The sequence below is a fragment of the Heloderma suspectum genome, chromosome 2, assembly GCF_057233095.1.
Source record: "Heloderma suspectum isolate Gila_16-S chromosome 2, 16-S_ref, whole genome shotgun sequence".
Taxonomy (NCBI): Eukaryota; Metazoa; Chordata; class Lepidosauria; order Squamata; family Helodermatidae; genus Heloderma; species Heloderma suspectum.
Genome location: NC_139459.1, coordinates 270246796 through 270272982, shown reverse-complemented (window position 1 = coordinate 270272982; position 26187 = coordinate 270246796). Strand labels below are relative to the sequence as shown.

Sequence of the window (26187 nt, the reverse complement as noted above, 5' to 3'; positions counted from 1 at the left end):
CAGTTGCGGTCTTTCAAAGAACTGCAATGATGGCAAAGCATGGCAAGTTGAATGATTGTTAGGGATAGGGGAATCTCTTTGGACAGGATCCCAGTTAATCCCTTAAACCAGTGAAAAGATATGCAGATGGACTTCTCAATGGTGGAGGCATGTGTAAAAGAAAAGCCCTGTGACTGTAATTTCACTAGACTTCATGAAACTCTCTTGGCTTCCTCTGAAATTCATTACATGTGTGCCTGAGGAAGCACCTCAAATTTTGTTTTTGGATTTCTTATTTAGGAGAAAGACAGCCACAACCTAGGGATGTATTAATGTCAGGGTAGGCAAGCTGGCCATCACCCAGCACCCTCAAAATGTGTTGGACTACAACTCACATCATCCCCAGCCAGCATGGCAGTTGGCTCCCTTTGAGAAATTTTGCTAGATATACTGAAACTCTCTTGGCTTTTGTCAAGATTCCTCAGATGCTACACGCTTCACTTCCAATGTCACTTTAGATGGAATTTTGGTGGCAACTCCTCCTTTCATCGTGCCTAGTCAAGATCTTCCTTTGGAACATCTTAAGTTGCACACAAAGCTGTCTCAATTGGCGCACTATATGCTCTTCTCCTCAATGGCTGTTAGCCTGTTACTAACATCAAGAGTTCTGAGGAACCACATGAGTAAATATAAAGCAGCCAGCATTGCAACCTTCCTTTGTTAAGTGATTCAAGGTCAAGCAAAATGTTTGGCTAATAATGCACAATGGAGCTATGGGGGGGGGGAGGTTTAATCCTCCCCAGAATGCCATGGTCCTGATCTAAATCTGGGCCTGAGGCTGGCCCTATGATGAGATACAGTGAGGCAGTCACTCCAGGCAGCAGATTTTAGGTGTCGTAAAGGGGCAGTAAATTGTTAGTTATTTACTCTTTTATTATTGCATTTCTACTGCCAGGGCTGGGGAGAGGTGCTTGTGGGATTTCCTGCCTTACCAAAATAATGTGGCTGGCTTTAGGTACTATGCACCTTGACTTGGGTGGGTGTGGGGTGAGATTTGCTGCTCTGCCTTCCCTTAGGCAGCATAATGTCTTGGGCCGGCCCTGTAAGGGTCACACATGCAAAAGTAAACAAAACTATCACGCATAGCTGCACTGTGCATGATTAGCAGAATATTTAGTCTGACCTCTAGGATGAAACTGAGGAAAGAAAGAAGGGAGGTGTCAGCGACTTCCTCCTTTCCATCTCCTGTCTCCTTATTCTGTTCAGTTTAATAAAGCAAGTTTGCATGTGTGTTTAACACATTGCTTATACCAGGGATGTTGAACCTCAGGCCGATGGGCCAAATCCATCCAGCCTGGGGTCGCAATACATCCCTCCAGGATTCTCCCAATGGACACCCCCCTTTCCCCCGCTGTCAATTATTTGGTGGTCACCTGGCCTTTCCACAGGTGGAAATACACTAAAATACACTGGTGCTTCTGGTATTTTGGCCTAGCCCCCTTTTGCCTTCGGCCTGGCCCATCACTGGAATGGGCCCCCCAAAATTGAATTCGGCCCTTCAGCTGAAAAAGGTTCACCCCTAGTTAATGTGCTGGTCTAGTTTTCACCTGGCATACACGGAGGAAAAACAAAGTCCAGCCTCTCTCATTCTAGTTCTTCAATAAGGTGATGTTTACCACACCAGTCAGATGGTGACTAGAATATTATAGTTGACTGAAGTCCCAGTCTGTTCTTTTGCTGAGAGGGCCCCTGGGATTGCTAATGGGACATGGAACACTTCACTTTTGGTGCACTGACTGAAATGCAGCGCGCTTTAGTAGAGAGTGAAAGTCATTACTGCCAGCTTATAGCTGTGTGGTGGCCTAGATTAAATGAGTTTGAAAGTACGGATGTATTGAAGCCATGTGGCCATGACATACAGAACAACAAACCGTTACACAATCATTGACAGCCTCACTGGAGAATGCAAAGACTGAACAGCACTGGGGAACAAACAGTCTTCTCACTGGGACCTATCAAATGCATTTTATAGGCTCGCACAAACAAATGTTTGGCATTTACAATTTGAATGTGAGTCTGTTAGCCCTGCTGGAATGTGAAAAGCACCTTTGGATAGAAGCCCAAACCTCCTCTTTTGGGGGACCTGAAAATGGAGGGTTAAATCCAACGTCATGCTTGTAGATGTCCACTAGTGCAACAGAGCCTTCTCCCTCTCTCCATGCCCTCCTGTAGCTCTCTGTCACCCGGAAATCTACTCTGGAGGGTTTCTTGGAGGGTTTCCAGAGCAGATTTTGAGGGTACATAGAGCACTGGGGGGCGGGGGGAGAGGGAATTGCCTCCCTCCTGGTTCTGCTGATGGAAACAATTCTGTCAGCAGCATGACACCATTTGATCTAACCCATGATCCCCCTACATTCATTTACATATGGATTTGCAAAACTTTTCAGTCTGGTCTGGGTTGGCATCCATTTCCCTCATGTTCTAGGAGGACTATTTTTTGCATTTACTTATTGCATTTATATCCCGCCCTTTTTCCTCTTGCAAAGAACCCAAGGTGGCATACATTATCCTTCTCCTTTCCATTTTATTCTCACAACAGCAACCCTGTGACTCCATCCTCTGGCTTTCAGTTGCTGCTATGCAATGCCAGGTCTGTTACTCAGAAAACATCCCTCATCCATGACATGATCCTGGATGGGGGTGCAGATCTGGCATGTATTATGCAGACCTGGCTGGCTGAGGCCACTGCTCCAACTCTGGCAGCCATGTGCCCAGTCGGGTTTTCGTATGCACAGCAGCCGAGGGCTGGGGAGCGGGAGTGGCTGTTATCTACCAAGAATCCTTGGTCTTCACCAGACCAAGGTTGCTGAGTGCATGTACTGGAGGTTGGGCCCGAAGGGCAGTCTGGGGATTCTGCTCGTGTACTGCCCACTCCGCTGCACGATTGACTCCCTGGTCGAGGTGCTTGAGGTGGTCTCTGATGTGCATGTGCAGTCCCCTAACTTATTGGTGTTGGGGGACTTCAACGTACATTTGGAGGCCATCCTCATGGGGGCACCTCGGGACTTCATGGAGACCATGGCTTCCTGGGATCTGCACCCTATTCCAACTGGGCCCACCCATGTAGCTGGTCATGTGCTAGACCTTGTGTTTGTTTCTGGAGAAGCAGGGACTGATCTGAAAGTCGGGGGTATATCCACCCCCCCTTGTCATGGTCAGATCACTATCTGGTGATGTTGGACTTCTCAGTTCCACAGCCCCTCCGCAGGGGTGAAGGACCCATTAAAATGGTCTGCCCCAGGCATCTTATGGATCCAAATGGATTCCTGAATGCGCTTGGGGATTCTCTGGAGCAGGCCAATGACCACTCGGTTGAGACCCTGGTGGGTGGCTGGAATGCTGCAATCATTGGGGCATTAGATCGGGTGGCTCCGAAATGCCCTCTCCCCCTGAACAGGGCTCGGACTGCACCATGGTTCAATCCGCAGTTGCGAGCTCTGAAACAGGAGGTGAGACAGCTAGAGCGCCGGTGGCGGAAGTCTCGCTCCAAAGATGATCAGACACGGGCTAGAGCTGTATCTTCAGCCTATCACGTGGCGGTGAAGGCAGCAAAAAAGGAATATTATGTTGCCTCTATCGTGTCCGCAGAGTGCTGTCCCAGGAGGCTGTTCCAAGTGGTCCGGAGCCTGGTTGGTCCGGTTGCTCCGGAACCGCTGAAGCATTCTAAGGCCTCCTGTGAGGCCTTGGCAAGGCACTTTGCGGATAAAATTGATCAGATTAAGAGTGTTATTCCGTGCGCTGTGGATACAGTTAGTGAGCAAGAGGCAGTCTGTGGCAAATCGGTTTTGTGGGATCGGTTCCAGCTTCTTTCTGATGAAGTGGACAAGGTGCTTTCATCTGTAAGGCCGACCACCTGCTTACTTGATCCTTGCCCATCTTGGCTCATTATGGGCTACAGAGAGAGATTGGGTGAGGGGATCAGGGCCGTGGTGAATGCCTCCCTTGAGGAGGGAGTGATGCCATCAGCCCTCAAGGAGGCAGCGATAAGATCGCTCTTAAAGAAGCCCTCCTTGGATCCCCAAGTTCTGAACAACTTTCACCCTGTCTCAAATCTCCCATTTTGGGGCAAGGTGATTGAGCGGGTGGTGGCGATGCAGTTGAAGGCACGCTTGGAAGAAGCCGACTTTCTAGATCCATTTCAGTCGGGCTTCAGGCCTGGGCATGGGGCAGAAACGGCCTTGGTCGCCTTGGAGACCCGAGTGCTGCGTGACGGAGCGAGCTCCCGTCTTCAGTCCCAGCTTCTGCCAACCTAGCAGTTTGAAAGCAAGAAATTGCAAGTAGATAAATAGGTACCGCCTCGGCGGGAAAGGTAACAGCATTCCGTGCACCTCGGTGTTTAGTCATGCCTGCCACATGACCACGGAAGCATCTTCGGACAGCGCTGGCTCTTCGGCTTAGAAATGGGGATGAGCACTGCACCCTAGAGTCGGACACGACTGGTTGGGGACACCTTTTTACTTTACCTGGAAAGTGGCGAATGCTCCTTCCTTGTTCTCCTCGATCTCTCAGTGGCTTTTGATACCGTTGACCACGGTATCCTCCTGGACCACCTGGAGGGGTTGGGCATTCGAGACACCATTTTGCGGTGGTTCTGGTCCTTCCTCTCTGGCAGGTACCAGAGGGTAGCACTGGGAGAGGAGGTTTCGGACCCGTGGCCGCTCACTTGTGGTGTGCCACAGGGTTCCATCCTCTCTCCAGTGCTATTTAACGTCTATGTGAAGCCGCTGGAAGCTATCATCAGGAGGTTTGGGGTGTGGTGTCATCAATATATGGATGACAAGCAGCTCTACCTCTTGTTTAATCTTCACCAAGGTTGGCTATAGAATCCTTGTCCAAATGTCTGGAGATGGTGAGTGGCTAGATGGGGAGGAATAAGCTGAAGCTGAACCCTGACAAGACCGAGGTACTTTTGGTGGGAGACAAGAGGAGGCTGGGGGATGTTTACCTGGTGTTGATGGGTACGGCTACCCTTGAAAGACCAGGTCCACAGTTTGGGGGTCATCTTAGACTTCCAGCTGTCCATGGAGGCTCAGGTATCAGCTGTGAGCCGGACAGCGCTGTACCAACTCCATCTGATACGGCGGCTGTGCCCCTACCTTCCCGACCATCTGCTCCCATCGATAGTACATGCCCTAGTCTCCTCTCGCTTAGACTACTGTAATGCACTCTACGTGCGGTTACCATTGAAGATGGTTCAGAAGCTGCAGCTGGTACAGAATGCGGCAGCTTGCCTGATTAAAGGCAGCCGCTGGCGAGATCACATCACTCCAGTGCTGAAGGAGTTGCACTGGTTACCAGTTGCTTTCCGGGCCAAATTCAAGGTGTTGGTTTTGACCTTTAAAACCCTATATGGTTCTGGCCCATCCTAACTCAAGGAGCACCTCCAGCAACACCAGACAGGCCGCTCAACAAAATCAGCCTCGGATGGCCTTCTCTCTGTCCCATCAGCCAGGACAGCTAGGCTGGTGAGGACAAGGGAGAGGGCCTTCTCTGTGGTGGCCTTCACTCTGTGGAACTCCCTCCCCAGGGAACTCCGCCATGCCCCCTCTTGGTTGTTCAAGAAGGCATTTGGGGTGCCTTTCAAAAAATGGTTGTTCAGGCAGGCATTTGGGGTGGGCTAGGGTATTTTTAGAAATGTGATATTTTTAATTTAGTATTTATTTTATTGTTTTAAATTGTACTGTTGTACATCGCCCAGAGTGGCTGGGTGACCAGCCAGATGGGTGATTAATAAATTTAATAAATAAATAAATAAATAAATAAATAGACAGACAGACAGACAGACAGACAGACAGACAGGTTGGGCTGAGAGCCCAAAGTCACCCAGTGAGTTTCCATGGCTAAGTGGGGACTAGAACCCAGATCTCCCGGCTCCCAGTACAACATTCTCACCACTACACCACACTGGCTCTCCATGTGCTCCATATTACTATGAGCTCATGGAGTACTTAGCCAAACTGGCACATATCGACCTTCAGCTAGAGTTCCTCAGTAACAAGTAATGGGTTCCAGGTAATAGGTCCAGGGTACATGTTCTGCTTAACAGAAGACTCAGCCTTCAGTGGACCTTCCATGGAAAGCAGATGGTTCTGACTTGGGGTCAGAATATGAGTCACTAATACAACCTTCCTCAGCCTTGTGCCTGCCAGATGTTTTGGACTTCATCCCCCATCAGCCCCAGTCAGCACGGCCAATGGCCAAGGATGATGGGAATTTATTCCAAACCATCTGAAGGTTGGGGAAGGCTCCACTAACAGAAGAATCTGGAAGCTGGGTCACAACAACTTTATGTAAATGGTTCACTGTAAACTCAGAGCTGGTGCATGAATAAAGAGGTCTCCATGATGATTCATTGCCATTGTCCCTGATAAGTCTGCTTAGGTAATGGGAATCAGGAAATAGGGAAAGGTCCATCCTTTCCTTCCTAATAGTATTAAGACTGGGCAAGTGTATGCTCCACAACAAAGGCAATTGTTTTCAAGAGTCCTGGTAGAACACGATATGTTGTGATGTGCTCATGTGTCTGTGCCATTATGGGCAATTGGCTGATCACCCCACATTCATTCATTCATTCATTCATTTATATTGCACTGTTGTATGTTCAAGCAACTTGTGCACTTTCCGCAAATGCTAACAGCACATTCCTATGCATGTTTACTCAGAAATAAGTCCCACTGGGTTCAATGGAGTTTACTCCCAGGTAAACAGAGCCTCATGTGGCGCAGAGTGGTAGGCGGCAGTAATGCAACCGAAACTCTCCCCACGACCTGAGTTCGATCCCAGCGGAAGCTGGTTTTCAGGTAGCCGGCTCAGGTCGACTCAGCCTTCCATCCTTCTGAGGTCGCTAAAATGAGTACCCAGCTTGCTGGGTGAAAGGCAGTTGGGACTGGGGAAGGCCATGGCAAACCACCCCACTATACAGTCTGCCAAGAAAATACCGAGGAAAAATGGCATCCCTCCAGGGGTCAGTAATGAGAGCTTCGGCTATTGGGCGGTATAGAAATGGAAATAAATAAATAAATAAAGAAAGAAAGAAAGAAAGAAAGAAAGAAAGAAAGACTCAGTGCTTGCACAAGAGGAAACTTTCCTTTAAACAGACATAGGAATGTACTGTAAGCTTACAACCAATAAAAAGACATTGATCAGAAAACATACTTTGAAGGCATCAAGAAGAAAACAAGATCCAGCTTACCAAAGTTGCAAGAATATAGTGGTATCCAATCCCATTTTTTCCAAGCTTGATGATCTGCAATGGTGAAAGACAAAACATTTCATTTAACATCCTCATTTACTGGTAAAGTGAGGAAAGTTTTGCAGTGTATCTCCTGCATCTCTAATTAGTTAGCCTGGTTGTGCTATAAATAAGAACATTTGCAACAGGACTACCAAGAAGCTGCTTCAAAATGCAACTCCTAGATTCAAGTTAGAAGATCTCTGAGGGCCAAAAAAGACTTTAAATGTGTGTCTAACGGCTACGTCTTCCTTCCTTCCTACTCTAGAGTAGGCACAGGGAGCCTCATCTGAATCTTAAAAGTCTCCCTATGCTAGGATCTCAATCTGGAAGAGGGCCCCCTGCCTCTACTCTACAGTCATTTTTTTTTTAAAAAAAAGAGAGAGAAAAGATGTAGCTGCTAGACCCACATTTAAAGTAATGTCTGTTTCATCCCTAACACATGGGGTTACAGCTGCTGCATGATCAGAATGAGGAAGTTAGAGACAGTAAAATAAGTGCAACTGCAATATCCCAAAAGGAAGATGCCAACACATAATACCTTAGACGTGCATCACAAATGTTTAGCAAATTATGCTGTTCTTTGTCTCCCAAGCAAAGGAGGTTATGATCACCAGTACATACAGGGAAAGTTTGCTGTCACATCTCCCAGAGCTGCTTTGCGAATTAGACAGGTAGAGAAAAAAGAAGGCTGAATGAGCTGTCTTTTTGCTTTCCCAGCATTTGCTGTAATATCCCAAGTGGGACTTGCACGTTTCACCTAGAGTGACCTCTGTGAACTCCTGGAGTGATCTGGGGCTCACAGATGGCGAGAGCTGTGAGTCCCTTCTTCTCACATCACTGCAGAAGTAGGTGAAAGCAGAAGCATGAGTCATCCATACAGAACAGAAGAGCACAACACAAAAGTGTGTGACCAGCTCCATCTACTACTAGTTCATCATTCTGCTTTCAACAGCAGCCAGTCGGATACCTCTGGGAGTTAACAGGAATGCTGTGTTATTTAGGAGACATTCAAAAATATATTGCCTCTGGCCATGGAAGTTCAATTTTGCTATTATGGCCAATATGCCTGAGTAGATCTGTCTATTATGAATTTAACTAATCTTTTTCTAAAGCCATCTAAGCCACTGGCCATTACCACTTGTTGCTGTACTAAATAATAATAAAAAGTTGGCTTTACTCCGCCATCTGTGTGTGTGTGTGTTACACATGTGAACAGGCTCTTTGTGTCAAGGTTTGAACTGAATAGTGGAGGTTTCTACTGTCATTTACAGCAGGGGTGTAAAACATCTTTCAGCCTGAGGGTCGAATTCCATTTTGAAGAAGCTCTCAAGGGCCACATTCCAGTGGTGGGTGGGGCCACCCTGGAGAAGGAGCGGGCACAAACATACCAGCATATTGTAGTTTAAAGCTCTTACTGACAGTAACTAAGCCTTGGGAGAGCCATTTCAACCTTTTAGAATGGAGAAAAACTGCAAAACCCAAACCACCAAATGATTAGATCAAGGGGCTGGAGCAACTCCCCTGCGATTGTTTAGCTTGGAAAAAAGGTGAGCAAGGGGAGACATGATAGAGGTGTACAAAATATGCATGGTGTGGAGAATGTGGATAGGGAGACATTTTCTCCCTCTCAGAACCTGGGGTCATCCTATGAAGCTGATTGCTGGGAGATTCAGGGCAAATAAAAGGGAGGACTTCCCTTATACAGCACATAGTTAAACCACGGAATTCACTTCCACAGGATGTAGTGATGGCCACCAAGTTGGATGGTTTTAAAAGGGGATTGGACACATTTCTGGAGGAGAAAGCTATCAATGGTTACCTGTCCTGATGGCTATATGTTTTCACCAGTATCAGAGGTTGTTTGCCTATGTACACCAGTTGCTGGGGAACATGAGTGGGAGGGGCTCTCTTGCTCTACATGCGGGCCTCCCACAGGCAGCTGGTTGGCCACTATGTGAACAGAATGCTGGACTAGATGGACCCTTGGTCTCATCCAGCATGGCTCTTCTTATGGTCTTAGTGGTTGGGGGAAAGGGGGCGGCTCCTGAGGAAGGATGTGTGACCTTCTGGGGAATCCAGGAGGCCTGGATTTGAAAGGCCTGAAATTTTCCACCCCTGATTGACACCACAAAAACCTTTAGAGAGGGGGCTTCTATCGCATTTCCAGGCTAGTGTTTCAGGAAAATGCTTAGGTTTTACTGGATCATACCCTTAATGTGGAGTTCCTTCTCCCACCTCCCTCCACCTCATCATCACTGATTCTCCTGGCAGAAAGCACTATAAGGATTGGCTGAATGGCATCAGGACACAGGTCTTCAACCATAGGTTGAAGCCACCAAAAAGAGACTGAATTTGTCTACCCTTCTGCATGTAAAGCTCTAGGCATTTCCTTGCTGGTCTACTCCAACTACAGTCTGCAGGAAGTATCCTGTCATTCTATAAATGTGATGACAATTCTCTATCATGCGTCAGGGTTACAGAGTTGAAATGTTTTCAGATCCTTCCTACTTGAGTCAAACTGAATAAAGGTCAGTTGTACGTCTTTGTGCGAAGGACAGGGCAGCTCTTAACTGTAGGGATGTACGAATCCCTTACCTTGTTCCGGTGGTGGAGTCCGCTGGAGGGGGGGAGGCGCTCCATCCCCCCCTGGAATCCTTGATGGGGGGGCGATCCGGTCCTCCCCCCCGGAATCCTCGACGGCCAGCTCTGCTCCGCAGCAGCTCTGCGGAGCAGCTGGCCAGGCCAGGGCCATCCACAGCCGGATTTCCAGCCACAGACTGGCTGGTGCTGGGTAAAAATCAACAACAAACAGTGTACGCAAATGGCGGCAGCTATGGCGGCCGCCACTTGCGTTCCTTATTTTTTGCTGTTTTAGTCTACGTAAATATTTACGTAGTCTATTATGGCGAAAAAAAAGGGGAACGCAAATAGTGCAGTAGGCAAATCAAAAAGGAATGCAAATTAGGCCCACTATGCTATTTGTGTTCCCCCTTTTTTTTCTTGCCGTAATAGTCTATGTAAATATTTACATAGACTAAAATGGCGAAAAATAAGGAATGCAAATGGTGGCTGCCGTAGCTGCCGCCATTTGCGTACGCTGTTTTTTTGGGTTTTTTTACCCAGACATGATAGGCTACATAAGTCTTTATGTAGCCTATCATGTCTGGGTAAAAAAAAAAAGACCCGTCTGCAAATGGCGGCCGCGGCAGCCGGTCGAAAGACCAGCCGCCGCCGAAGCTGCCACTGGAGCCTCCGCCATCCGGAACATCCGCCCCAGGTAAGTCTCGTCCCAGGGGGGATCCATGGGGGGGGGGCAGTGTGGGTGTGGCAGGCCGTTCCACCATGGATTTCGGGGGTCTGAATGCCAGTGCATTCGGCCTCACTGAAATCCGTGGCGGAATTCTCCACCATCCCTACTTAACTGTGCCCGTGCTGCACAATGCCTTGAAAGCAAATGTTGCCCCAGAGCACTCCAATCTAGCTTGTGTGGAAGACGGCTACAGAGCTGTACGTTTATATACGAGACCTTCCTATATAAAGAACACTGAGTGTTGTCTTCTCACCACCCTCATGACCTTTGTGGGGCTGAATACAGACAGTTTTACTGCTCTTTGTCCATATAAATGTTGAATGGCTCATGATGCTGTCATGTTTCTTTGCCAGTAATAAATATTGTTGCCTTTATGGAATTGAGGAGACGGTTCCTAAAGGGCAAAGTTAGTTGCACTCTTCGTCATCTATTTTTATAGGTTTTGCACTTCCATCCATTTGTTTGGATACGTTTGTGCCGTGCTCCTCTCAGACTTACATTAACCAAAAGATTTGTGATAAGACCTAGTTTGGAATGGAAAGAAAAACTGCTAGTCAAGGAAAGCAGCCCCCTCAGCTGTTTGTGTCAGTCTCTCTCTTTTCCTCTCTCACTCTCTCTCCCTGCCCCTCCTGCATTTTTTATTAGGTTTCCAGCTATAAACAAGAATAGCCACAATACAAATTAAATTCTTCTTTTTTTAAGAGCACATGACCACAGAATGGAGATGTGCGAATGGGTTTTCAATTAAACATCAATACCCAGGTGAGATCTGCACGCATGCTAAAGCAAAGTCATAAAGAACCCTGGCATTACAATGATCACCGAATGGATTAGCAGTTATTGGACACTTGTTCATATGTTAACTGGCTCACCTGCCTTAGCCTCTTCCAGCTGCAATGCTCTGGAGTATACATTAAAAGCTGTCTCACTCCTATGCTAATATCCAGCACCTCAATTAGTGTTATCAGAGCAGACATTTGTTAGCACTTCTGGATACAAATAAGTAAGGCTCCACCACCACCTTTCACACTATGCAGATCTCCTGGGTGGGATAATTAAATAATGACTGAAGCAAATGAGTCTGGAAGTGCTGCGGATCAGCACGATCTTTCATGAAAGGCTCATTTCTGCTACATGGATTTTTCCTGAACCTAGAAAGTGACTTAAGCTTCATTATATTTTAGAGACGGAACAGAAGAACAGAAGAACAAAAGGGCTGCCTTATGAGCTATCAATGCAGATCAGAAAGGCAGAACAAAAATCAAATAAAAGAAACATGGAGAGTGACATTTAAAAATATATATCATGTTTTCCATGATTTGTGGGATGGTTTTTCAAAATAAATAAATAAACCACAAAAACGAGTTACTAGAAATCAATATATTAGTTTGCATAGCAAGATTGTGAAACGGGATCCTATATACATGGTCATGTCCTTCAGTGCATGTAGACTCAGAATACCAATGGTTGGTCTTAAATATTGCTCTTTTTCTTTTAATACCTTCATACTGGGGGCTAAATTCATCTGGCGAGGCACCTCTCATAATTTTAGCCCTGTGACAGAAAAGGCTATGCTTGAAAAACCTCTCCCTGCCATTCAGCTCTTAAAATGCACTGGCATATGTGGGAGCAATTTATATGTGGGGGCAGAAGCCACATCAATTCAGTTGGGGCCAAACAAAATATGACAGGGGAGATTCGTGACTGGATCTCCCAATGTCATTTCCTTTTTCTAAAAACAGTTGCTGGGAGAGGAGACATATTAGACTGAGACCATGGGGCATGGACACTAACTCTTTCCCCCTGTGCTGATTTCTGAATGGAAATCACCCCCACCCCACCAGCCCTAGAACTGCTGTAGCTATACAGCTGTAGAGGGGAAAACACGCATGAGAAAAGTCTCCAAAGAGCATCTCAGATTCAGTGTTAATCTATCAGGCCACATACAGGAATTATGAATACTGTCTCCTGGAGTTTATCCACCCATTCCTAACCTGGAAATCTGGGTTGTTGAAGGACAAAACCCCCAGAATTTTAACCCAACAACAAACCATGTTGGGTTCTTTAACAACCCAGAGTTCTGGGTTCAGATGGGCATCAAACAACCCAGGGACAGGGCATTCCTGGGTTGTCTATGAAAGTGGAAGTGGCAAGCAGGCAGAAGGAAGCATGCTTGCTCGCTGCTGCGTGGCCCCAACCAACTATGGGTTGTTTAACCCATAGTTAGTCATTATGTGTGAACCAGGCCAGTGTGGGCACAGGAAAGCCATCTTAACAAGAATTTTTTTAAAAACAAAAACCCATGACAATCAGGGATTATTGGTTTATTCGTCAAAAATCAAAACTACACAGCCCTAAAAGCCACTTTTACAAGATCAATTTAGCAAATTACTCTACTAACAAATTCTGTTTGATTGTGGACAGACACAATACCCAGAAGCTGTAAATGCTTCCCTAAACAATGCTATCAGTGATGGGTAATCTGTCCTTGTACAATAGAGGACAAAGAAGGATGCAATTCAGTGGCTACAGGCATGCCAGTATGGGTCTGGGAACTGAAGCCCATTAAGAGAATTGCAGAGATTTATAGAGCACTTTTCACCAAAGATGTGTGACTTGGCAGATAATAAGGGGTTGGATCCAGGATGTATCTTCTGTTGAAGGAAGAGCTCCACTCATAGAAGGAGCCTCCCCTCAACTTTCAGAGATCCCCCTCCCCCTTGCACCAATGCTCACCCCATTCCCCAGTGTCCCCTGATGCTGTGTGTAACAATTTTAGGGTGCTGGAGTTGGGGAGAAAATCCATTCTGCCACCCCATCTGCTCACCCTGAAATCTGGATCCAACACAATCATCATCATCATCATTCAGAGCCCCTGAGATTTCAGAGGCTGCAATTGGTGCAACATTTGACCTACCTCCTGATCAAGAGTTGTTTGGATCATAGCATGGGTACTGAGCTGTAGCATCTGCACTGGCTACTTTTAGCTTTCTAGGCAGTCAGATACTAAATAGCTTGGACCTAGGCAGTTCCTTCTCCCCCAAAGATCTCTAAGGGATAAAACAGCCTAGAGCTACATCTCCCCCCTCGCATTTGTACTCTAAAATATAGGTGCAGGACCCCTGATCTGTGGGGGCAGGGGCAGGCCCAGGGCAAAGTCTCTCATTGCCTCAAGTGAGAGGGAAGATGCACCACTGCATTGCCTCCGCCTCAGAACCCCCATACCAAAGGAGCCCTATTACCTTTGGCCACCACTGCTGGGTCGGGGCTCCTGTGGAAGTTTGTGTGGGTCTTGTGAGACCTGGCGAGCTCTCTGCAGTCACATGCAGCAAGGGAAGGAGCGGGGTGGACAGCTGTCTAGAGAGCCCTGTCAGCTGCTCTTTCACTGTGGCAAATCAATGCCACAGCAGGAGAGTGGCTGGCAGGGCTGTCCACCCACTGGAGGCTGTGGCAGTGGGTCCTCCTGGCAGGGGCAGGGGCGTGGAGTGGCGTGGAGCAGTGCAGTGCAATTTGCTTCTCCTTCTGCTCTGCCGCCTGATGCGGGTGTCTAACGGCTTCATGGGTGGGTCAGCCCTAGGCAGAGGGGCTTTTAAGTTCTGGATCATGGCACCTGTACCTAGTCTAAAGTAAAAATGAGAAGAAGACACAGGTGCTAGGCACATGTAATGTCTTTTTTGGTCCCTAGTTTAGCTACTGGAAGGGTGTGCATCTATGTTTTTACAGTGTTCTTTCGTGACTTAGTTAAATTAGCATTCAAAGAGATAGCGAAGGAGTTTCAGCCACATATGCAGCCAGTGATCTCTGGACAAAACATCCTCCTTAAAAATCAAATGAAATGTGGCTAAAGTTAATCTCGGAATGGACTTGAATGCGCTGCTGGATGTCAAAATGTAAGAATTGGGGCTGTGAACTGCAGGTGCAGGAAGGTCAAAATCTACAGAACTGGAGCACATTAGGGAATTCCCCATTTTATGCTCACTCCCTTGTCAAAGATAAAAGTTTGTTCCCCAGAGAAAAAAACCAGGCTCCTTCATAAGAGCATCGAGAGTCAAATCCTGCTGCTTTCTCTTTTGTTATTACATTTCAGTTGTATAAGAATGGAGAATCCTTTGTGGCCCTGGTGCTGAATGCAGCTCAAATGAAAGAGCAGCTCCTCAGCAACATAAATCACAGTCCAGGTTTGAGTCATAAGGCAACAGGTGAATCCAAATAAGCAGATGGGAGGAGCCCTGGGGAACAGAGAGATTAATATGATAAACACTCTAATCCCAGAGTTACAGCACAGCAGCTGTTTTTGTCATGGGCAATATTTTATGCATCAGAGCAGGGATTTGCAAAATGTGCCCATTTCTGCAGACACCCCTGCCTTTCTGCATGCAGGCATGACCTGTTAGGGCCACTTTTCTACAAACACAGTGATTTAGTTGTGGTGCCAATCTTTTGCAATGTCTGTCATAATCACTGTTGCGTCGTTGTTTGCACAATTATGCTTAGTGCACCAGCTGCGACCCTTCCTGAAACAGTTTGAATTGGCAACGGTTATCCATGCCTTGGCTACATCACATTTAGACCATGCAATGAGCTCTACATGGGACTACCACTAAAGAGTGTCCAGAAACTTCAATTGGTGCGAAATGCAGCAGCTAGGCTGTTAACAGTATTGGGACCATATTACACCTGCCTTGAAAGTAGGGGTGTGTGGATTACTCACCCTGTTCCGGGTGGGGCCATCTGCTGGGGGGGGGGGGAAATGATCTGTTCCCCCCCCCCCCGGAATCCTCCCCGGCTGGCTCTGCTCCGCGGTGAGCCTGCGGAGCTGCCGGCTGGGTCCACCAGCAGCCGGATTTCCGTCCACTCCCGGGCTGCGGCCGCAAACGGCGGCTGCCATAGCTGCTGCCATTTGTGTCCCTGTGTTAACTGTGATAGGCTACGTATATATTTAGAAGTATATATTTACATAGCCTATCACGGCAAAAGGCAGGGACGCAAATGGCATAGCGGACGCTATTTGCGTCCCTGCTCTTTGCCGTGATAGGCTACATAAATACTTACATAGCCTATCATGGCTACAGGGGGGATGCAAATGGCGTCCCCTACGCAAATGGTGGCTGCAGACCTGGGCAGCCATTTGTGGCTGCAGACTGGGGCAGCAGACGGACTGGACAGCCAACAAAAGGTAGGGTCTGTCCTGGGGAAATTTCACGGGGTGGCAGGGGGATTGCTCCATTCTGCCACGGACTAAAGGCTCCGGCCTCATTGGAGTCTGTGGCGGAATTCTCTAACATCCCTACTTGAAAGACATGCACTGCCTGGTTGCCAATTGCTTTCCGGGCTCAATTCAAGGTATTGCTTTAACCTTGAATGCCCTACACAGCTTAGACCTAGCTATCTAAGGGATCACCTGCCCAAGTATCCGCAGGAAAGGCCCTTTTGAGGGCATCATTACATACTGAGGCCCATTTCTTGGGCACATTGGACAAGGCTTTCTCCTCCATTGGTCCCGAAGTGTGGAATGCGCTCCCTCAAGAACTACGATTGGCCCTCACTCTCTTGGCCTTTAGAAAGGGTGTAAAGACACAGCTCTTTAATTTAGCATTTTAAATTGTGTAGTTTTAATGTTTTTAACTGTTTTTAATATTCTTGCTTTTATCATGCTAAGGTTTTATTGTTTTAAATTGTTGTACACCACCTTGATGACTTTTTAGCAGATAAGGCGGTATATAAATATTTATTTATTTTAGTACCATGGTGTCAGATGTGTATACACTGATTTTATTGTGCAACATTTGTACATCTCATTCTTCCCTTCCCTTCCCTTCCCTTCCCTTCCCTTCCCTTCCCTTCCCTTCCCAAGAACTGATGGTAACATGTTGCCTTATCAACACACTTATCAGTGACAGTGAATACAAGGTTTTCATACCAGGAATGAAAAATTATATTCATGACATTGCTAACACTGGCAGCGTTGAAGGCAATTAGAATAAAAAACATGATGGCTTCAGGGGTACACAGAGCCATGTTCTGAATGATACTATGGTATGAACAAGAAGGGAGAGCAGAAGGGATAAGTTTTTTAAAAGGGATGAAGATATTGAAGCAGCAATCCAGCATTCTTGTTTCAGATCTTGAAGAATCTGAGTTTCAGGTACGAAATCCATGAGATTAGAACTGTGAAGCAAAAATTCAAATTTTCTGAGGATCAAAGGCTAAGTTATCATATTTACTGGAATAAATTCAAACTTTTTTTTAACTGCTTAGGAAGATAGCCTGGCACCATCTTTATGGTCATTTTGGTGCCAGGTGAAGACCTTTTTGTTAACCCAGGCCTTTTAAAGAACTTGCATTCTTTTTCTTTTCTTTGTTTAGCTTGTTTAGCTCTCCATTTAAAATGCTGTGTGTTTTTAGTTTTAAAAGTTTTATTGTTTTATATTGTATTCTAATGTTACATTTGATTGCAATCCACCCAGAGTACTTGCGTTATGTGGTGGGTGGGTACAGGTAGAAATAGAGATATTTCTATGAGATAACATCACATCATACATAATTGTCTCAAATCCTCAAGTAAAACATCAACATCAACAAACCAACAAAACATGCTATAGACATCCCATACAAATGTCTACTTCTTATCATTTTTTATCCCTGCCCCCACCCCACCCCCATTTCAACATCCAGAGCGTTAGATTGTTGCAGCAACAAATGCAAAGTATTTTAAAGAGTAGCATATTTATTATGACATAAATAAATCTGTTAGTCTTTAAGGTGCTGCAATACTCTTTGGGTTGGATCCAGATTTAAGTTGGATCCACTGTACTGGTGGAAGTGGACTTCCCTGCCTCCTTCTTCCCACAGGGCCTCCTTCCAACCCCCTGAAAATGCTACACAGAGAGTCAAGAGACTCTGCTGAATGGGGTGAACTGTAGTGTGGGGGGAAGGGTTTTGTGAACCGCCCAGAGAGCTTCGGCTATTGGGCGGTATAGAAATGAAATAAATAAATAAATAAATAAGGGGGATCCCCCCAAAATCAAGTGTGGGGGGGACCTTCTGCAAGTGGAGCCCTTCCTCTCGGTGAAGGCCCCTTTGCCTTGTGGAAGGCAGATCCTGGATTGAACTCTTGGTTGTTCTTTCCTGCCTCAGCAGTGCTTGATGCTAGAACCAACCTTGCCCAAGATGGCATTCAGCCGCTCGGATTCACAGTCCACCACCACAACGCGTTCCTTCTTCTTCTCCAGATTCTGGAAGAGTGACCTGTAGTCCTCTTCTGTTGTTGTCATGATATTGACAGCAGTCACCTGCCAGTTTTTCTCTGCAGCTGTATCCAACACTTTTTGAAGCACTGACAAACCTGAGATGGGATGAGTTTAGAAAAAGGAAAGAATCATAAATACCAGGATTCATTCTTATGAATTGCTTTTCTCATACCTCCTCATTTCTGCCAACAGTCAATAATATCATGGACTATATACTATACACACACCACCACCACCCACTCTATTTCTGAGTCTCAGCAGGGCAAGAAAGAGCATTCTGATTTATACAGTGTGTTCACAGAATCATACAGTTGGAAGGGGTCATTTAGGCCATCAGGTCCAGCCCCCTGCTCAGTGCAGGAATCCAGTTTCAAGCATCCATGACAGATGGCTGTCCAGTCTCTGCCTGAATACCTCCAGAGATGGGGAGCCCATCACCTCCCTAGGCAATTGGTTCCATTGCCTGACTGCTCTGATTGTTTGGACGTTTTTTCTTGATGTTCAACTGAAATCTGCCTTCTTGTAACTTAAGCCCATTATTTCGTGTCTTACAGTCTTGGATGACAGAGAGCAGGTTGCAGCCCTCATCTGTGTGACTACCCTTCCGGTACTTGAAAAGTGGTATAATACCACCCCACCCCACCCCCACCCCGCCCAGTCTTTTCTTCTCAAAGCTAAACATACCCAGTTCTTTCAGTCTTTCCTCATCGGATTTAGTTTCTAGCACTTCATATTATTTTCATTTTCTAGTAGGGATATCACGGGTGCCTGACTGGGTCTGGGAGTCCATCAGACTCCCTCCCTTACACTTGCCCTCCCAAACATGGCTTGGTGAGCCACAACCTCCACCCACTGAGCCACGTAAGCAGCCAGGACTTGCCAGACCCATCTGCTCGTGCCCAGCAGCTGACCGTCTTCCATGCGAGCTGCCATTTTTACAGAAGATGGGGCACACAATGGCAGCCACAAAGGGCCATTTCCACCCTTTTTTGTATATCTAATGTTACAGAAATGGCCCTTTATGGCCCCATTGTGAGCAATATTAGATATACAAAAATCTAGAGCCCCCATCTTCTGTAAAAATGGTGGCTTGCATGGAGCAGCGGTGCTCCCAGACTGCTCACCGTGTCCTCCAGGGGCTCTCATGGGTGAGCAGCAGTGGCGCCTCCTCAAGCGCCCACTGAGCACAGACTCGGGCGAGTCCATCCATCCTGATTTCCCAGTAGCAGCTAGAGAAACCCGGCTCTTCTCTCCAATCACTGATTACAGAGAACAGCATGGTTTCCCTTGTCACCTGGGTATCCCAGAAGTCAATCTGCCCCCCAGAGCCAGAAAAATTCCCCACCCCTGCTTTACAACAACCATGTAAGGCAGGTCAGGATTAATATTACCTTACTGCATGTTTGTGGGGATGGACGCTAATACAACCTAGTACATTTATACATAATACTATCTAGTAGATTTATGGAAGAAATGAGATTTGAATCAGTGGCCTCATTATTTTCTATGACAAATAAGGACTCACTTTCCCTACTCCACTCCCAATCCTCCCTTGTCTCACTGTTCATGTAGACTCACCCCGGTCAGCATCATAAATGTACATAAATTTCTGGCACTTGTAATATTCTATAACACTGATGAGGGCATCCTGCAGTTCTGGGCGCAGCTGAAGAACAAATTGGTTGGATGTATCAACAGGGAAGCTGGGTGTTACAAAGCAGACGTGGAGTGCCCCACAGAAGGATGTGAGCATGTTGACTGTCCTCCTCTCATAAAAGCCAAAGATAGCATAGACACCCTTGGAGAACTGTGAACAGACTGAGAGGGAGAGAGGGAAAAAAGTAGTAAGTCATAGAAGCTATAAAATACATTAGACACACTTCCTTTTTATCTTGGCTTTATTCTTTTGCCATTCATTTGTTTCTCTATTTCATGTGTATCAAAGCAATTCCACACCCCACTGAATGAAGGACTCGAGGATGGAGTAATCAATATTGTTTCACTCCTTTGCCATCAGAAATCTGGTCTAGATCTGATCTCATGAGATCATGAATTGCATCATGAGTGTGAGTTTGTTGATATCTTGCTGACCCTTGGACTATTACAACTACACTAAGTGTGTGTGAATGTGTGTTGTGTGTGTGTGTATTTATTTTGTAAATGGTAGTCCTTTGCTCTCCAATGAGATTAAAAGGCCTGGAGCGATGCCTTCTGGAATACCTCTCAGAGGTATCAACATTTTAAAAGTGGCAGGATTAAGTTGCGTTCAACACATTCACCAAAGCAAAAGGAGAAGAGATGTCATAAAAGCTCCTTGACACTGTCATGACATGACATATATCACACATGGATTGGGGAAAATTGTATTAAAATCTCTTCCAACATAACAGACTCCATCCATGAAAACGACATGCTTCTGACAAGTGATGAACAAACACTTACAGTTCACTGAATATGAACATTCTGGTTATGTTAGTAATAAATGGTTGAGATCTGTGTAAGCATTATTTTCTTTCATGTAAAATTAACAGTTAAAAACTGGAAACAGCTAAATTAGAGCTGAAAAAGAAGCCTACCTAAATTAAAATCTGATACTTCAAAATCTAAATTTTGCCTTTAAAGTTTCATTTTCAAATCAAAATTTGAACATCTGATAAATCTCCAGAATTTTGTACTGGCTTTGTCAAGTAACTGTCATAAACTCTGTGTCTGAGGCTGATTTATCTTTCAGAAAATGAGTAAATGACACAGATCTTAGACGTCCCACCTCTCCAAGCCGAGAAACACAAAATTATTGAACCATACACTTGGCTCTTGGTCTTACTCAGCAAGGGAATACTAATGTTTTTATGGAACAAATACAAATGGAGGTTTGAAAAAGCTAAAGTAAGAGTCACTATTGTGGTTTGGAACATATTCTGCATCATCTTTTCTGCATTTTGTGATACTTCTCAGTCGTATTTAAGAGACCGAGGATCCTGAGGGATGTAGAAACAAACAACAAGCAGTGCCACATATCACCTTAAGGCTTCATCTAGACTCCTTCATGGGTGCGAGGAAGTATACATACATACAAAACAGCCATTAACTGTTACCCTGAAGTCTAGAATCAAGTGCCTCAAGTTCAACAGTAACCACAGGATAGAGACAAGCAGATTAGACCAGATCATGGCAGAAAAATGGAGGCACAAATTTGGATCTAAATCTTCAGAACCACAATCTCAAACACTAAACACTAGATTCTTATGAGCCAACATTTTCAAATATGTACTTTACTACATAACATTTCATATTTAAACTAATGCCAAGGATTACCAAGGATCTGTCTTAAGTTTACCAAGGATCTGTCTTAAGTTATCCTTTAACTGAGAACACTGTAGAATTGAACACTATAGGCAAATTCCATGGTTCAATTCAAACAGTACCAATAGGCCCATTCATGTGGAAGGGGATAAAATCTGGGAATGGACCATATGATTTTGGTTTATGGACAGACACTAGAATGCCCTTACTTAAATGGTAATTCAGTCATGCAGGAACAGCACACCACTCTACATGATGGGCCAGCTTGGTACTGTCAAAATCAAAGAAGTCCCTCAAACAAAATAGAACAGCTTCATACAACACCCCCCCCGCCACTGCACCATATGGTGCCTTATTTTTGACCTCTCCGGTTTGTCTTTATATGGCATTATGTGATGTGTTGTCATTTCATATATATATATATATATATAGCTCCTCACTATCTTTTAGCCACCTTCTTAAGAGTTTTTGTTTAGGCAGACATTTAACTTGGCTTTCTAATTATTTTTGTTAATTGGATTGCATATTTGCGCTCTCTGTCTTCCTTAACTATTTATTTTGACTGTGTGGAATTTGATTATTATTTTTTGTCTTTGTAAGCCATCTCTGGTACTATATACCAGAAAGGCAGGATATAGATTTTCTTATATATAAAAATAAATGCAAAAGGAGGTCTTTTTGGGACAGAGACAGATGACAATTTCACAACACATTTTCCCACACATCTGCACCTGAAGCCTGGTAAAATTCCACTTGTGATACAGATGACTGAGCTAAGTCTGGCATAGTTAGGTCGTCTGTATTAGCTCTATGTTCCTACCAATACTGAAGAGATGGCATTTCTACGTAAGTAAAACCAAAGTTTAAAAATGTCAGATAGTCCTAGGTTTCTTTATATCTGATTTCAATACTTTCTGTTGTTTCTATGCAGAAGGGTTTGATCACTGTCATCCAACTCCTCAGGAAAGGACTTGAATGAGACCATGAGAGTGCTTGATGGATATCTATAAATTTCCAGGGTGTGTGTGTGTGTGTGTGTGTGTGCGCGCGCATGGTGGAGGACAACAGCATATTTTGAGTTGCAAGCCTCAGGCATATATGCTGTCAAGCTCTTTTAACTTCATTCCCATTTATGGTACATTCCAATTATAAATCAAATTCTGAGGTGATGGTATTAAGGGCAACTGTGCTTCTCCCCCACCCCACCCCACCCCACCCCTGTTACCAAGCCTATGGATTTAACATTAAGAGATTGAACGTGACTTTTTCATGGTAGGCTTCTTCTGGAAACCTTGAAAACAACAACTTTGTTACCACTTTAGTTTTCTTTGATCTAATTTCAAGCTTGTAAAATCAGCTATTGGATTCACTTGTGTGAAAGACACTATCAAAGAAAAGGATTGGGTGAGTCTTCTACAAAGCCTTCTTGACACCTTGCTCAGCCTGCTACCATCTTTGCTGTAGCTGATGGTCAATTTAGACCAGTGATTTTCAAATTCTGCATAGTGGACTTTGTTAATGCAGAGATATTTTCTACAGCTGCTTGAAATGTAGCTATGAGAATGTATACAAATTATATCCTTCCAGCCCAATTGAGAAAAAGAGGAGAAACAAGGCAACATCAGAATCCCATACCCCCAAAAGGAAACCTAAAGAAGAGACCTAACTCTCTCTCTCTCTCTCTCACATGCATGCACACAACCTCACACACACACTCACACACACCATGAAACAAGCTGCAATTAATATTCAACACATCTAATGTTGTGTGGAGGTGGAGCAGGAAGACATTGATAGCAGGGTTGCACTGATATGAAAGAAAGTCAAAGAGGGACTCTGAGATTTCTGGCCTTCAAATCATTTTCAAGACCAGTAAAACCATCAAAACCACATTTTAAAAACCATCAAAACCACATTTTAAAAACCATCAAAACCAGAAAGATCAAGGAGAATTTTGTACCTCTTCTAGCAACAGCATTGTATCTAGGGATGGGTGAGAATTTCATTTCTGTCCATTTTTTATACGAATTTACCAACATTTACAAATTCCTTCATAGGGATGGCGGAGAATTCCGCCACAGACTCCAGTGAGGACAGATTCTTTAGAATCCGGCCCCCCGGAATCAGGGGTGGAACAGACTGCCCCCCCTGCCACCCCGTGAAGTCCCCGCGGACCGGATCCTACCTGCCTCTGGTGGCTCCAGATCCAGCCGCTAGACTATCCAGAGTCTCCTGCTCTGGTGTGCGGCCGTGAATGGCAACCTGCGTAGGGGATGCCATTTGCGTCCCTCCTTTAGCCGTGATAGGCTATGTAAATATTTACATAGCCTATCACGGCAAAGAGCAGGGATGCAAATGGTGTCCGCTATGCCATTTGTATCCCTGCTTTAGCCGTGATAGGCTACGTAAATACTTATGTAGCCTATTACTGCAAAGAACAGGGACACAAATGGCATAGCGGACACCATTTGCGTCCCTGCTCTTTGCCGTGATAGGCTACATAAGTATTTACGTAGCCTATCACGGCTACAGGGGGGATGCAAATGGCGTCCCCTACGCAGGACACCATTTGCGGCCGCAGCAGCCCGGTAGTGGACGGAGGTCTGGTTGCGGATGGGCCCGGCCGGCGGCTCCGCGGAGTCACCGTGGAGTGGTGCTGGCTGGGGAGGATTCCAGGGGGAGGAACGGATCGCTTCCCCCCCTGGCAGACCCCCCGCGGACGCAGGTGAGTGGGGTTTCATACACCCCTACATATTCAGGATGGAAAGAACTTGAGATTTATTTTTTTTTAAATGAATGAATCTGGGAGAAAGCAGCTGACAGATCCATGCATTCAAGGTCCAGGACTTTGAGTGCTTAGCTGTTAAAAGTCTGTGGTTTCAACCATGTTAGTGCTGAACTGGTGCTGCCACTTCTTTTTTTCTGACTGACTCCTAATCTTCAACACCTACATGGCAGGCAGGTAGAACACAGTCCTCTCTGTGCTAGAAAACAGCTGCACCTATTGAATTTGGCAAGTGAAGATGAATGAGAATTTCATTTGTTTGTTTTTGTAAGAATTTGCCAAAACTCACAAGTCTCTTCATATACAGGACAGAAAGAACTTGAGGTCCTAAAAATTCAAATGCAGGAGAAAGTGAAACTGACAGATTCATCTCATCTCATCTCATTTATTTATTTAATTTATATCCCACCTTTTTTCCTCCTTAAGGAACCCACAGAGGCATACATAATACTTCTCCTCTCCATTTTATCCTCACAACAACAACCCTGTGAGGTAAATTGGCCAGAGAGTCTGTGACAGGCCCAAAGTCACCAAGTGAGCTTTCATGGCTGAGTGCGGACTAGAACCCGGATCTCCCGACTCCCAGTCCGACACTCTAGCCACTATACCACACTGGCTCTCTCCTTTAAGAACCATCAGATGTAGACTAATGTCGCATCTCTACTAGTAGATGGTGACAGCATCGGACTGCAGATATACTCATGGTGCTCCAGACACAAAACAACAACTGAATTAAAAAGGGAAAGGTCATCACAGGTCAGTGGCAGAACGTATGGCTTGTGTGCAGTCTGATGATCCCAGGCTCAGTCTTTAGCATCTCTCATTAAATGGCTCAAGTAGCAGGTGATATGAAAGACCTGCCCTGCCTAAGACCCTGCAGAGCTGAAGCAAATCAGGAGTAGACCATACTGGCCTAGACTGACAAAAAGTATGACCTGGTATAAGGCAACTTCCTATGTTCCTTGTTCTAGCTCTTCAGTTCTCTACATATATTCGGGTTTTATGTCTATTGATTAACAAGCTACTTGAAAGGGCATCTCTCTTGCAGTAAACACAGGAATGCCATCTGGTAGGGATGATGTTGTTGTTGTTCAGTCTTTAAGTTGTGTCTGACTCTTCATGTCCCCATGGACCATAGCACGCCAGGCCTTCCTGTCCTCCGCTCTCTCCCGGAGCGGGGATGGTGCAGGCGCCCAATTCTGTCCAGGAATCTGGCAGAACACCCCCCTGCCTGTGCCCCTTCACCCTGCTTGCCAAGCCCCTGCTTGCCCCCTGCCCATGCTCGACAAGTGGCCCACATGTACCCCAGTGGCCTTGTCGAACTCCGCAGTCACCATTTTCTGAAAAATAAAAAAATAAAAAAATAAAATGGCATCACAAAAATTGTTGTTGTTGTTGTTCAGTCGTTCAGTCGTGTCCGACTCTTCATGACCCCATGGACCATAGCACGCCAGGCCCTCCTGTCCTGCGCTCTCTCCCGGAGCATGCTCAAGTTCATATTTTTTGCATCGGTGATGCTATCTAGCCATCTCATCCTCTGCCGTCCCCTTCTCCTTTTGCCTTCAGTCTTTCCCAGCATCAGGGTCTTTTCCAGAGAGTTTTTTCTTCGCATTAGGTGGCCAAAATATTTGAGCTTCAGCTTTGGTATCTGTCCTTCCAATGAGCAGTCAGGGTTGATTTCCTTTAGGATTGACTGATTTGACCTCCTTGCAGTCCAGGGGACTCGTAAGAGTCTTCTCCAGTACCACAGTTCGAAAGCATCAATTCTTCGGCGCTCAGCCTTCCTTATAGTCCAGCTCTCACAGCCATACATTGTTGTTGTTGTTGTTGTTCAGTCGTTCAGTCGTGTTCCACTCTTCATGATCCCATGGACCATAGCACACCAGGCCTTCCTGTCCTGCGCTCTCTCCCGGAGCGTGCTCAAGTTCATATTCATTGCATCGGTGATGCTATCTAGCCATCTCATCCTCTGCCGTCCCCTTCTCCTTTTGCCTTCAGTCTTTCCCAGCATCAGGGTCTTTTCCAGGGAGTTTTCTCTTCGCATTAGGTGGCCAAAATATTGGAGCTTCAGCTTCATTATCTGTCCTTCCAATGAGCAGTCAGGGTTGATTTCCTTTAGGATGGACTGATTTGACCTCCTTGCAGTCCAGGGGACTCGTAAGAGTCTTCTCCAGCACCACAGTTCGAAAGCATCAATTCTTCGGCGCTCAGCCTTCCTTATAGTCCAGCTCTCACAGCCATACATTACTACTGGGAAAACCATAGC

The 26187-nt window shown here is 45.7% G+C and overlaps 1 protein-coding gene across 3 annotated transcripts in view; it reads right to left on the bottom strand.

Moving 5' to 3' along the window:
• GRIA1 (glutamate ionotropic receptor AMPA type subunit 1) overlaps nt 1-26187 on the bottom strand; it is a 318993-nt gene that overhangs the window by 123260 nt on the left and 169546 nt on the right. For all 3 annotated transcript variants that reach the window (XM_084832440.1, XM_084832439.1, XM_084832438.1), the window contains exons 3-5: nt 19412-19651; nt 17744-17928; nt 7232-7285 (exon numbers count right to left, since the gene is read on the bottom strand). In XM_084832440.1, the coding sequence (XP_084688566.1) occupies nt 7232-7285; nt 17744-17928; nt 19412-19651 (479 nt within the window). The remainder of the gene's footprint in view (nt 1-7231; nt 7286-17743; nt 17929-19411; nt 19652-26187) is intronic.